Source organism: Capsicum annuum, chromosome 3 (genome assembly GCF_002878395.1).
Source record: "Capsicum annuum cultivar UCD-10X-F1 chromosome 3, UCD10Xv1.1, whole genome shotgun sequence".
Lineage (NCBI taxonomy): Eukaryota > Viridiplantae > Streptophyta > Magnoliopsida > Solanales > Solanaceae > Capsicum > Capsicum annuum.
In genome coordinates this window covers 121,896,011-121,910,752 of record NC_061113.1, presented here as the reverse complement: position 1 = coordinate 121,910,752, position 14,742 = coordinate 121,896,011, and the positions used below count along the sequence as shown (strand labels likewise).

At 37.1% G+C, this 14,742-nt stretch overlaps 1 protein-coding gene across 1 annotated transcript; it reads left to right on the top strand.

Annotated features, from left to right (window-relative positions):
- Positions 1–13,689: 13,689 nt before the first annotated feature.
- On the top strand, positions 13,690–14,157 carry LOC107865244. The gene has a single exon (XM_016711556.2). The coding sequence runs from the start codon at positions 13,690–13,692 to the stop codon at positions 14,155–14,157; it is 468 nt and encodes a 155-aa protein (XP_016567042.2).
- Positions 14,158–14,742: the final 585 nt, after the last annotated feature.

Here is a 14,742-nt window from a genome sequence, read left to right as displayed (position 1 = left end):
GAGTTCAGGGATTGCTCCTAACGACTCTGCCTCTCTGACAGAGATTCACCATCTCTGCACTCGCTCGGTGCTAGCTCCTACTCCCAACTGAAAGACTCTGAACTGATTCTTTAATCGAACTTAAACTGAGCTGAATCTAATAATGATCATGTTTCTCGAATGATCTGACTGATTTAAGCTAAATTCACTTGGTTTCGTATCTGGCAGAATATTATTGAATCTCGTTATCTGACTGAATAATACTAAGCTCTTAAAAGATTACTCGAATACTACCGAGGTCTGAACTGAACACTCGAATACTACTAGATCTGAGCTGAGTACTAAACTGAGGCTAGAATATTAGAAATACTGAGATTACTAAGATTACTTAAGTTCTATATCTATCTGAGGGTACAGAGTTCTATAACTCACTGAGTTTTTAGAATCATGGTTTGACTGAGATTATCGAGAAAAATGTCACTGGCTTTAGACTGCAGCTAAATTGTCAGGTATAAATAACCCCAGGACTCGATAACATAAAAGTAAAACATAACCATTCTTGAATAATCAAGACCACGAATATTCATTCACCATCATAATTGGTAAAGCATCTCCTCAAGCATTTAGGAATCATAAACATGTAATAACATTGGGAAACATGCTATTGGCTCATACTCCATTCAACAAGCTCTTGCATCAAACACTTAGCATGTATCAAATTCTTAGCATGTATCGAAGAGCACATAATTGGGGGAACTTTATGCTATTATTTTGCAATACATTCACTAAGTCTTTTCAACAAACACTTGGCATGCATGGGTTTGCACACAATTAGAGATTTCTAGTCAACATGCTATAATGGCTTTAATTCCTCACATAAGTATTTTATCAAACATATAGAGAGCATGCTTTGCTTATTCAATAATTTCTACACTTAATTGACCTGAACACATCATTCAACAAGCATCTTGAAGAGGGTTTATTATGAACATCACATACTAGGGTCAAATCTTGAAACCTCATCAACAAAACATGAATTAAAACTCAATAACAACATGAACTCCAATTTCAATTCACATAAATCATAAAAACTCATAAACATAAGATCTTTGAATTTTAAAAAAGGGTTATTAAGCTTATTGGATGAAAGGGACCCAAGAATTAACATCTTCATACCTTAGAAAGCTCTTTCTTGAAGGCTCTTGGAGAGATTCTTGATTTCTTGATTTCTTGATTTTTCTTGATTTTTCTTAAAGAAGAAAAAAGGGTTTTGATTTTGTAGAAACCCATAGATTTTGATGTTAAAGAGGAGAAATGAAGTTGAGAGCCTTTATCGGATATAAATAGGGGCTGAAAAGAGTGGCAGAAAGAGAATACACTGTCTTGATGTGACGGTCTCAGCGATGGTCCATCACAAACCCTAGGGTCCATCGGATCGTCCATCGCACGTTGTCCAGGATGAGGCTACACTGCCTCAGCGGCGACGGTCCTAGCGACGGTCCAATGCAGCCTTGGGGGTCTGTCATCCTGGCTGTCACACTTAGGCCAGTCACTGTATTGGTTATGATGGTCTGGGCGATGGTCCATCGTAATCTCGACGGTCCGTCAACCCGGCCATCGCACCTGGGTGGTTTCCACTGCTTTCAGTAAAACGACCATAACTTCCTCGTTTGATGTCAGATTTTAATGAAATTTGTATCAACAGAAAGATTATTCAATTATCTACATGACAAAAAGTCAATATTAGGGAAATTATATATGGTTCAAAATATTTCTCACTTGAGAAGACACTTCTCAACCTTTTACGACCAGATTAATACTTTACTGAACACGCTCTAAGGCTCAGACTATGAGAAAATTTTACGGGGTCTTACAATATTTCATTCAGAGATAAATGGATTAGTGTATTTTTCTTGATAACTTACGTTTGTACTCTTATTATATTAGAGGTTCTTCTACTGATACCCCAGATTTTGGGCTTTTCTTATATATTGATCTTTACATCAATTATTCCGTATTATTTTTCGTATATTATTGAGTAATCTGTTACTAGCCATTTTGGACTACGGTTTGGCCTACCTACTGGTGGGATAGGTTAGGATCCATCATGACCTGATGAATTAGGTCATGAAAAATTGGTATCAGAGCCTAGGTTTCATCAGTGTATTAGTACAAGGGCTAAGTGTCAGTAGAGTCCTGTGGATCAGTGCAGAGACGTCCGTAACCTATCTTTGGGAGGCTATAATGATATTGTAGGAAATCCACTTCTTTAATCCATATCATGTGTCCGCATTCCTATAAACCTCGAATACATTCCTGTACCCTATTCTATCCTAAAAGGACAATGTGATATTATCGACAGATGCGGATGAGACTTCAAAACGCTGATAGTTCTCAACTTACACGTCAATTTATGTGAAAGGCAATCATCATCAATATAATTGCCCAAAAAGAGTCCGGGTCAAATCCACAAGGAACAATGTGAATGTCATCAAATTAGGTCAACATAATAGACACTCGCTCCAATTCAAACCTAGAGTATCAGAATGTAAAAATAGGGGGGGTGAGTGGTACCATATCTAGTATTTCTTTTTGGGATTTTCTAGTATTAATTTGGGGTTACAAATAATTAGAGTATAATCAATTAGACTCGGATCTTGGGATTATGTTTTCCTAGGGGCAACTTATGCATGGGGGTGTGATGGCTTGATGCAAATTCGAAATGTTAGTGGTGAGGTAGGCTAAGTTAAAAGTAGTTGAGATTAGTTTATCAACAAAACCTCAAGGGTGTCACTCATTGAACCTTTTGAGTACCTAATGAGTGCGTCAATAAAAACCACCCCATACCGTAATTAGGCACCCTTATTTTTAGGATGGTTCCCTAAGTATAGTCAACTTCACCCTCACCCTTATGTCTAAGATAGTGAAAATTAGCTAACTATGCTGATAAATTATTTATTATTTCATTTATTATTAGTCAAACGACAATAGAACCCAACATCACAAACTAGTAAATGAACAAGTAAATCACATCCCACATATAATTGCACCCTAATCTAGCATAATTCCAAGAGGAAGAACTAGCTACACATAAAAATAGTAAGCAAGATATAGCCAATGACCTCCATTAATTAGATTTATAAAAGGCTAAGTGAATGTTACTTCAAACTTTGAACATGCATAAATTTTCAATGAGAGTTAGATAATCCTTCACTTGGAGTTTACTCCAATGTATTCTTCATCAAAAATTAATACAATATTTTTTCTTCTCCAAGAATGGAGGCTAAGCACTAGACAAAGTTCCCCAAATTTGGGAATTGTAGAATAAATGTTGGAATGATAGGGTTTGAGTCTTCTTTTGGGAAAATTTGAGAATAGCTGTGTGCATTTACATCTTTGCCCTTTGGATGATTTTCCATTAGGCCGCAATCGCACCATCTTTTCCACAATTATGCCTACCGCGACTGTAGGAATTGCCATGCAATAGTGGTATCTTTACTTTATTGACTGAATGTGATCTCGGTATGAGGAATAAGATCATGATAATTGAGGCCATGTTATGCTCCAGGTCTTTAACTGCACTTCTTTGCTCTCTGTTTTCCCTTTTAGCTTCAATCCATATCTTTCCACCTTATCATCTTGGTGCCGAAAAAATGTGAATATCAGTGCATATTATCATAATTTTGTCTCATTTATTCATTCAAAAGATGGCAATGTGCACGAATGTGGAGTACTATTGAGTGGTAGATTCACCACTCATCAACATCCCAACTTAAAGCTTTGCTTGTTGTCAAGCAACACTACCTCTTACTATGAGACAATACATATTTATGCCCAACATAGATGACCTAATGATCACATTGAATTTAATCTTAGTCACTACCATAAGTAGCTCATTGCACATGGGCCAAGATATTCTCACTTTACCCCAGAACATAAAAAATCAATATCTAAGAATGCAAATAACTTTAAATAACAATAATGCAACAACAACCAATACTCGAGGAGTGACTCGCTTTTGACCAACACTAACCTATAATCCTTTATCCTCATTTCTTGGAAGGTGACAAAATCACCACCTTTACTTATTCATATGCCTCCTCACAAGAAGAAAAATTACACACACCTATCACCAAGAATTCAACAAGGAATTTTAAGTGCAAAAATATCCCCCACACAAGAACTCTCTATGCTAATAAGTGTCATACCATAGGCTTGCCCCTATTTTCAATTTCCACTACAATAAAAGTAAGTGGTTTGAGATATCACAGGTCTTTTTGAGCTTGTAAATTAGGTTTGGGTTAGGGTAGGATATCATTTAGGAACAATATGGTTACACCTTCCTTGAACATCTACATCGCACTATTTGATCAATTCTTTGACTATGGGCCACTTACCTTTGTTTTCAGTCTTTTGATTACACAAGAGCCTACTATTGCTTCCTTGTTTCACCCATTTTCTTTCATTTCTTTTTCTTGCAAATTTCATGCAATTCCTTCCTTTATTGGGTCTTTTTTTCTCTAATGATTGCTTTTCAATGTTTAAGTTCTTAGGCACTTACTTACAACTTTGTGGCCCAAAGTTACTTCCTTCAATCTTCACCACCCCGAACTTAGGCTTTTAGCCTCAACTTGTATTTTTAAGTTCAAGGAGTGTATTGTTCAAAAGAGGGATAACAATTGAATGGCTCACTACTTGAAAGTATTTGCCAAAGAAAGGTCCAAAGGCTCAAAGTGGGTGGCTAGGGATAACATCTATGCATGGGTAGGCTTTTTAGGTTAGGTGGGATTTCAGTGTCACAACGATGGCCTAAGATCATAGCACCAACAAAATACAACCAAAATTAGCCTTGAGAGACTAATGGGGTAAGTTCTTGATGACACAAGTATACACGAGATTTAGAAAAACAAACTCACTGTACATAGCATGTAAGCTCGCCATGGAGGCTCAATTGTCCCTCATATCAGAGACAAATATAGAGTATCTATCAATAAGTACAAGCCAAAGATTTTGGAGTCACAATAAGAGAAAACGTTTTGTTACAAGGTTGCTCACGTCCATATCCTTGATTTGTGAAATTTTTTTTGGACGGAGGGGGTTGTTGTTTGATTCGAATTTGCACCAAGCATAATTTGCCAACTTATGGCAACAATCCAAACCTTTGTCTTTATATTTGGCTAAATATGGAAAAACCAACCATCTGGCTACTTAGACTTTGCTAATGACATGAGTTTAATCCCAAATTAACAATGCCATAGGTACTCAAAATTCCCTTGCATTTGTGATCTTGATGCCATGGGTACTCAGAATTTTCCTGAATTTATGTCTCTAAACCCAAATCACGATGCTTTTCCCTTAAAAACATCGTTACTCAATCTATCATAGGGAAAATCTCATCAAGCATCACCATAATCAAAATAAATTAAAGTAAAATAGAGAATCTAAAAACAAAAACAAATTGACTAATCCATGAAATATGGGCACTATTAGAGTGCCCAAATGTATCAACCCAAAAACAAAATAAAAACCATCTACAATGTCATAAAAATTATCAAAAATATCCAAAAATATATCAAAACAATACAGATCTAGGGATAGGTACCCCAAACTGAAAAGCTAGTAGTGTCCCCACTACATAAATAATAAGAAAAGAGAAAAGAGTGCTCCCGAAATCAACCTCAAAAAGTGCTCTCTTCATCAGATTCTACATTATCTCCACCATCATCAACATCAGACCACTCAGTGGGGTCCTCATCATCACTCTTGACCCTCTACGAAGGTAATCTCTCCTAGGGTTTGATCACCTTAAAGATTCCCTTCACCCCATTCCATATCTTGGTAAGAAATTTATATCTCTTATTCTCTTTCTTCACTATTTTTTTGTGACTCCTTGAGGTCCCTGTATGATTTTGCTAAAACTGAATAGACTCTCACTGATATGGTAATTTTGTCTTCCTACTTCTTTTACTCCTCTCAGTATATTTCCTAATTTGACTGAGATATATATGAGTAGCGAGTAGTGGAGGATTCTCTCATTCCCTGAGGCAACCTGGACACTATCTCCTTAATCACCCATATCTCACTTGAGATTTTATTAAAGGGGTTTGTCGAAGAAGGTCTACAAGTGTCTGTGTCCTCCCGTGTAGACTTGCCCAAGTCTACTTTCCTCTTCTTTCTCTGAAAGAAATGCTCTTACCCTGAATTTTCTGTAGGAAGATGTGGGGGAATGGGTGTATCTAGGTATTTGTAGCATATTCATCCATTTTTTCCCTCTTATATAGCTTAGAACTAAGGGATAGAAAGAGAAGAAGTATACCCCCTTGCCTCTTGAAGTTTCTTCACTCTGAGATCATAATCTCCTTCACGTTCAGATCAATGCTAATGATAGCCAACCAAATCCTGGCCTCTGTTGTGAAGTCGTTCATGGAAATGCCTCATTTGGTGGTAGCCTAGGGAACTTGTTGTCTTTGTCAAATGTCACCACGCCTAGTGTGCTTTTATTTCTTATCTTTATCTCTTATTTTATATATTGTGGTTTTCATAACCATTGGTGATTGTATGCCTTGATGAATTGATATCAGTCATTATGTGTCTTAATGTTGAATTTATAATTATGTTACTACTCCGTGGTTTATGTCTTTTAGTAGTAGATGGAGTAGATCAATATTGATATTTTCCCCTATGGGTGTGGTTTTGGGTTTGAGTCCTATTTATCTTAGCACATTAGCCCTAATGTGGCCCTTAAATGGTACATGATATAGATGTTTATTTTGGTACCGCCTTCTCAGTAAGTTGATATTGAAATTATTTTTGCTATTGCTACCACTATGTGAGGTTATTAATATTACTTAACATTATTACTTGATGTTATTAATTGATGTAATTGGCTTCTATTGGGTAGCTGTATAGACTAGTGTTATCTATTTATACATTAATTATCTTGTGATATTATTTTGTGGCTTGAGTAGATATAGTCCAATTTGATGATTTATTTCCCCAAGCATGGTAAGGTTGGCTATGTTCCCTCTTAGTTAGTTGTATTAGATTGATTCAGGGATGTATTATGGTATCAAAGTTGAGTTGACCTTCACTAGTTCTGTGTGGAATTTGAGTCTGCAATTTAGTTATGTTGCTCGTTATTGAGTTCTATATTCTTAGACTTGCCTCCTGTATTGCAAAAGCTTTTGCCTTGGCTATCCCTTCCTATATAGCCCATTTGTAAGATTGACCAATTTGAGGTCTGCTCTTTTTTTGTGCCTATTTTTTCATCTAATAATGGTTTTGATATTGATGTTGAGATGTCGTGGATTCATCTTATAGGTTCATTAGGTTTATTCCCTTGTGATGGTTTGCCCTGTTGTTAGTGTGGAGATTGAATACTCTTTTATTCTTAATATATGGTTTTATTTAAAGAAGTTAGAAGTTTAGAGGTAGGTGGCCTTTCATGTGATTGCTTCTTGAGTTGGCAAATAAGAAATTCTTCATCTTTAGTTATTGACTTTCTGGTGGTGGTCTTGGATTTAACTTCGGTTTCGAGACTGGTATATTTCTGCTATAATTATATAATTCTTGTATGGGTTGAGTCATGATTGTCCTACTTGTTTGGATATATAAAATCCCTAATTTAGAGTTTGTCCAACCTAATGAGGCTTTGTGGAGTGTTTCTCCTTGATGATATGTGCTTTTGGCTAGTCTTTGTTGAGATGAAGTATTAGATTAATTAGTTGTCGACTAAAGTTGCATTTCTCTGAGTTGCTAGAGTTTTTGCCAATACAGGTATGGTTTTCATCCTTGGGGAGTTTTTGAGTACGTTTGGATAGTTCATGCCCCCCAACGGTTATGGAGTAAGGTATTTGTATTTCTAGCTAGTGATTTAGTTTTTGGTAGGATTTTTTTGTCTTATGGCTACATTTTATACCCTCTAGGTGAGATAGAGTTGGTTGATTGTGTTATCAGTCAGTGGTTATCCCTGTGATGATTTTTTTGTTCTTCAGATATGTCTCAACCATGGCTTGGTATGATTTAGCTTAGATATGTCAGATTTGGAGTATAAATGTCTACCCATTTTTAGTTTTGGTTTAGATATTTGAGATTGAGCAATTCAACCTTGGTATTGAGATCTCAGCTTAGTATTGTAGATCTTGCATGCAACTTTTGTTTTAGACTTATCTTTGTTCAGATTTCATTTATAGGCTGGTTGCTGATATCCCATGGTCCCTGTATTAGTTATTTTATTTTTGACCTCGAGTCTTAATTTTCTTTGGGAATTTTTAATGATGTACCTATTAGGATTAATATACTCGAGTTGGATTCAGTATGGATCCATTCTTGGTGGATGAGGCATCCCGGAGTGGAATATTTCATGATGAGTAGTTATACCTTAGATTTTGAGGTTTTACTTTGATTTTCATCTAGACTGGTTGCAGTATTGGAATGGATTGCATTCCTCAATTATCTCCATTTGTGTGCCCAGATACCATCTCATGAGCTTATTATCATTTGCCATATGGACTTTTAGCAGATCAACTTCGGTTCTTTGAGTTCTCTGTGATGAGACTGCATGGGCGAGAATTGAGTTATTTTCCTCCTAGATTAGAGTAGATAGCATGTGCAAAATGGTAAATAGAGTGTGTATTTGGATTTGGTTTGGTGGGATGACTTACAACTTACGTTGGCTTTGGCTCGGATGAGCCTTTATTGATTTATATGAATATAGATATGGTATTAGCATGTTATTGTTTAAAATGTACGTACATTGGCCTTCTTGGTTCAGTTTGAGGCTAGTTAGTGGTTGAGATGAGTTTTGGCTATCTGGAAGTAAAATGAGAGTTCTGGTTGAAAAAAGGGATACTTCTGGTGAAATCCCTTGCAAGTGTTCTCTCTTTGTTGAGGTTACTTGGGAAGTCATGTTGGGAGCATGCGGGCCCAACACCTCATCCTTTTGAGTTTTTGAGATTCTTTCTATCCGTTTACTTTCGGGGATGAAAGTCCTTTTAGTAGTGGATAATGTAATGACCCTTAAAGTTATTTTCCATATTTATGCTTATTTTCACTATTTGAGCTTCTCCATAGTTGCCCCAAGTCATTTATAACTTTCTAGGACTGACGGTTTGGTTACCGGGAAATTCATTTGTTTTTTAGAACCCATTCCCTATTTAGAAGTCTTCGCTGGTTCTAAATAGCCACCGAACAAAATCATTAGTGAAATGATCTCGGATGCAAATTCTGACTGCTCCAGCAGATCTGAAATATCTATTTTAGGCTAGGTAGACCTTTGGTTTGGGTCCTAATGCACTCGAGCTCATTCTGACCTATTGATCAAAAAGTTGAAAATTTAAAAATTTATATATGGGACCCACATTTGGTCGAAATCACATCGAATTAAAAATCTGACTTTGACAATGAGTCCGAAACATTAACTTTAGTATGGTTTTATGTTTTGTTTGCAAAAATTAGATTTCAGATGCATCTCGAGGCATTGGACAAAACTTGGAATGAGTTTCAACCGTCTTATAGTGCAGCAAGGATACCGCGATCGCAGCTAGCATGGGTGCGTAATGGCACGATCTAAGGTCCTAGAAAGGGGTTTTTAATGGCTATTTTGGATGAGAATTGGCCATCTTCTTCTCCCATTGAGACCTAGAAACCCTAATATGGTGTACTAGATCTTTATTGAGTCTTGGGCATTTATTGGGAGCTTGAATAACTTGTGAAATCATGAATAACATTGAATCTAAGGTATGAATCCTTCATTTTCTATGTTGAATTCCTTATTGCTTAATCCAAAACCCCTAATGGCTTGAGGCTTGATTATATCCCAAATTTAGCTTTGTTTGTACACCTTTCTTAAGGGTTATAACTCTCTAATAGTATTTGAACAATGGGTTGGTCTTGAAAATTCACTTTCTGTATGTGGGACTAGCTTGGAATTTTGGTGTCATTTTTGGACCCGAAGCACAATAGTGCGATGTGGTTATCGTTAGATTTGTATTGATGAGTAGATTTTGGTTTCGTTAGCATGATGGAATTTTGGGTATTTTTAAGTGAAGAAGAGCATATGGTGCGTGATGTGAGGTTTTGCGGTTCAGCTTTAAGGTAGGCATCTGTCTTCTTATCTTCATGGATGTTATTTGATATATATTGCGTGTGAATTTTGATATTAGGCTTGATTATGAGTAGAATGAATTTGTCTGGATTGTTGATGTTTTGGGATTACATGAGGGTCTTAGAAATGTAAGATTTTATGTTTATAATCCTATTGCCTTCACCCTTGTTTAGTTTAGCTGGTATCATGGATGCGATATAATGCTAGGTTTGGGTTGTGGTTATAGCATTGGAAGCATGATTAGTATATTTTAATTTTATTAGGCTAGTATGGTGGTATTAGAATCCTGATTTGGATGGAGTTGACTTAAATACCCTTGTTTCTAGACAAAGTTCCTATCTTAGGCTTGAATATGGCTTACTTCACATCTAGAAGTTGACTAGATACCTTGGCCTAGTTTGGGGCATAGTTTTCATAAATATGGAAATTAAGGATTAGAAGTGGGATTGTTTGGCCCACTTAAGGTAAGACTTGTGTTATCCTTATGGACTGATGAGTGGTATTTTACCATACATTTGCACTAACTTTTGTGCACGCTACCATGTTTTTTATAAAAAAAATGAGACATTATCATGATTTAAATGCACTAACAACCACAATTTTTAGGTATATAGTTGAGAAGGTGAAAAGATGTGGATTGGAGATGAAAAGGGATCAAATAGAAGGAAAAGGAGTGCAGCTGGAGACCTTGAGTAGTCCAGCCTAAGTTTCTACAACCTCGGTCCTCAGGCTATGGGCACGGTCAGTCACAATGGTCAAGAAAATGCAATCGCGGAACATAATCGCGGTCGCTTGACCGTGATCGCGGACAATCTCATGCAATCGCGGCTAAGTGGGAGTATGACCCAGGGCAGTTTTATAATTTCTCTTGGACGAATCCCAAACCTTATATAGGCAAAAACCCTTTGTTCTTTGGGTATTTCTTACCTCATAGATAATTTTGAATTGAAAGCAAGAAACCCTAATTGGGAAAGTGTGTAACTAATTGTGGAGGCTTGATTTCTTAGTAATTTTGTGAAGAATAAATGCTTTAAATAATCCTCATGGTATATCCCTCTTTACTTTCTTCATGAGTAGCTAAGTAATTTAGTCTTGGGATTATGTTTAAATAAAGTGTAATTATGTGTGGGTGTTGTGTTTGCATAAGTTTTAGTTGTGGAGTATGGATCCCATCATTGCTTGAATTTATGAGTTGAAATTTGTGGGTGATAACCCCAAATATCCAAATGGGTTTGATAGGTGAAAACCCCAAACTCTATAAATCCTTCATCATTCTTGAAAGAGGGATGAAGGTAAACTTGAGGCAACCCATAACATCCTTGAAAGAGGGTTATAAGGAGACAATGCAATGGTGGACAATTGAGCCTATGGTGTACTACCTTTTGCAATCTTAGAAATAAGTGTATTTGGAGTGTAAATTATGTCAAGAGCATCATCCTAGAAATAGGGATGCTTTATTGCAGTTTTAGGTTACTATAAATTGCACACTTGCTAGGTGCTCGAAAAAGCCAACAGGTGAAATCATTGTGGTTTTATTGAAAGATTGACCACAATGAATTTTGACCTAGCCTATCCATTAGTTAACAACTAAGCTTAATGTTAAACCATCATCTACCAACACGCTTTACCTTTGGATAAACTTTATCCCAAGATCTCCTCATATCTTGATTTTAAATCAAAAAGTGTCAAATATGTGCATTGTTAATCGAAAATTGTCACAATCGAATCCCCCCATTTTATTTTACATGTGTCTCTTATCATTCCAGGTGACCTGTTAGTAATTAGAGCACCCATAGAGCTTGAAATTTGTAATTCACTCTTTGTGGATTTGACCCCAACTCTAGTTAGGTTATTGCGAATGACCACGTCACCCCTCAAACATGGGAGTGAGTTGAGTGTTATCAAAATAGCACCATTGCCGGGGAGTGGAATATATATTTCACTTGTGCGGTGTGATTCTTACTTGGTAATACCCGGGGTGGTATAATTTACTATATTTGTTGTTTTAATTTCTTTTTAGGTGATCGAAGTGTTAATGGAACAATGAGTGATAACGCGAGCAAGATGGGCCCCTAGATGATAGGGCCAACTAAATGAAGCGGGATAAACAAGTACAATCTGTATCCCACCAACTAATGGGAATGAAGTCTTCCATGTGACTAGCATCATGCTTCCCATGTTACAAATGAAAGGATTGTACGGGGTCAGCCCTTTGAGGACCCAAATGTCCATTTGAAGAATTTTGTGGAAGTGTGTGCACCATTTAATATAGCGCACACATTACTCAAGAATCCATTCAGCTTCGCCTCTTCCCATTTTCACTAACGGGCGAGGCTGTTTTATGGCTCCGCTCACTTCCACCCAACTCAATTACATCATGGGACGAGCTTACTACGATGTTTCTTGATAGATACTTCCCACCATCTAAAATGCTTCAAAAATGGGTCGTCATTGTGAATTTTTGGCAAATGAATGGAGAGCCTTTGTTTGAAACTTTGGATCGATTTAATGAAAATTGGCCCAGTGCCCAAATCATGAATTCCCGGATAAAATACTTCTAGAGATCTTCTACTGTTCCATTTATCCATTAAATAAAATGGTGGGTGGCTCCATAGTGAAGATTCACCACCATTCGGCCTTTCTATTAATTGGAGAAGTGTCAAAGCAAAACTGGGGTTCGCATACCCAGGATACTGAAGTTCCTAAGATCCCTTCCACTACTTTCATAATTGATAATGAACAAAGAAAGAGGAATGAAGAGAAGGGAGGCACCATGGTCAAAATGATGACCCGATTTGAACTCTTGACAAAGCATATTATGGGTGCACCCATGAAAGCGGTAAATACTGTAGCATCAAAATATTATGAAGTTGATGAAGAAGCAATGAAGTTGGATAAGTAAATCTGGTATTTGGCTAACTACTCGAGGGTTTCCCTCCCCAACAATCAAAGGCAAGGTAGGAATCAAGGTTAGATGGACCACGAGTGGGATAGAATTGGAGAGATCATGAGCGTGATTCTGATCATTATGTCTCCCCTCATGATTGAGCTAAGGCCAAGGAGTCAAGTGCCATCGACCCCAAAAAGCTCAAGATCGAGGATGTGTTATCATGAATATCGAATAGAGTGGAAGGTACAGAAAATTGGTCCGTGAGTTTAAAGGTGACTTCTCTCAACTATCTCAAACTGTGGTGTATCACTCCACCTTTATCAAGCAATTGGAAACTCAAATTGGGAAAATCTCTATGTAACTAAATTCTAGGCGTAGAGGTGGACTCCATCGTGATACGATTGTAAATCCAAAGAATGATGCTCAAGTCCTAGAAATTGTCATAAGGAGTGGAAAAACAATTGATGAACCCTCTACAGGAGGATTGAGTGAGAAAATGCCTAAAGCTAAAGCAAAAAAGGTGTTATCTCAAAGTCAAGAAGAAAATGATGAGAAGGAAACCGATGAAAGTGACGAAGAAGTGGTTGAGATTAAAAAGACATAAAGTGAATCAAGTCTAACAATCCAAGTTCTTCCCCTATCCCCTCAACGATTACCTAATAAAGAGAAAGGTGACAAATTGAGAATGTTTATGGCAAAACTTAGAAATCTATCGATGAACATCCCATTGCTTAAGGCGATCCAAGAGATCATGGGATACTCTAAGTTAATGAAAACGTTGATGTCCAAAATGAAGCTTGTTGAAGGTGACACCATTGAGGTCACTCATAGGTATAGTGCTATCATGGATAGTAAGGTTACGGAAAATAAAGATGACACCGGAGCATTCGCTATTCCTTGTACAATTGGAACACATGAGTTTTCAAAAGCTTTATGTGACCTTGGTACGAGCATTAACTTAATGCCTTTTGTTATCTACAAAAATCTCAGATTGGATGCCCCTACACCGACCTCTATGCGACTTTTAATGGCGGACTGGTCCATTACAAGGACGGTGGGAATTTTGTTTGATGTCCTTGTTAAAGTGGACAAGTTTATACTTCCAGTGGAATTCATAGTATTGGATTGTGAAATTGACAAGAAGGTATCTATTATCCTTGGTCATCCTTTCTTGGCAACCTGAAGGGCCACTATCGATATAGAGATAGGGGAAATAAGTTTAGGGTGCAAGAGGATGAGGTTTCTTTCAAAATTTACAAGACAAAGAAGTAAACCGTTGGATCTTCAAGTGGTATCTGTGGTGGATGTTGAAAGTGAGAAGGTGAAAGAGGAGGGGCTTGACGACCCACCTTGAGCATTAGAGGAGAAAAGCGTTATGCCATGATGATAACTAAGGTGCTATGTGGGAGGCAACCCACAAATGTCATGAAAGTGGCTTGTATCCTTTTTTTATGTTTCTATAGTATAGATTTTAGATTTTGCACATTAATAACTCATTCATTTGTGGCACTATGGAGTGCATTGTACGATCTTGGAAAGGGGGAAGTGTGCAATTTTGCATTAAAAACTGAACATGGGAAAATTGGTAATAATTGAACAAAATGCTGAACAAAGGATAACAAGGGAGAAAAATTGCTCTCAATTACTGCAATTGCCATCCACAATTGTGATCACATCCACCCACATGTTCACGATCACAACTACCCGCGTGTCCATGATTGCGGCCACCTGAATGAGGTCACGGTTACTTTAGTATCTTAATCCCCAA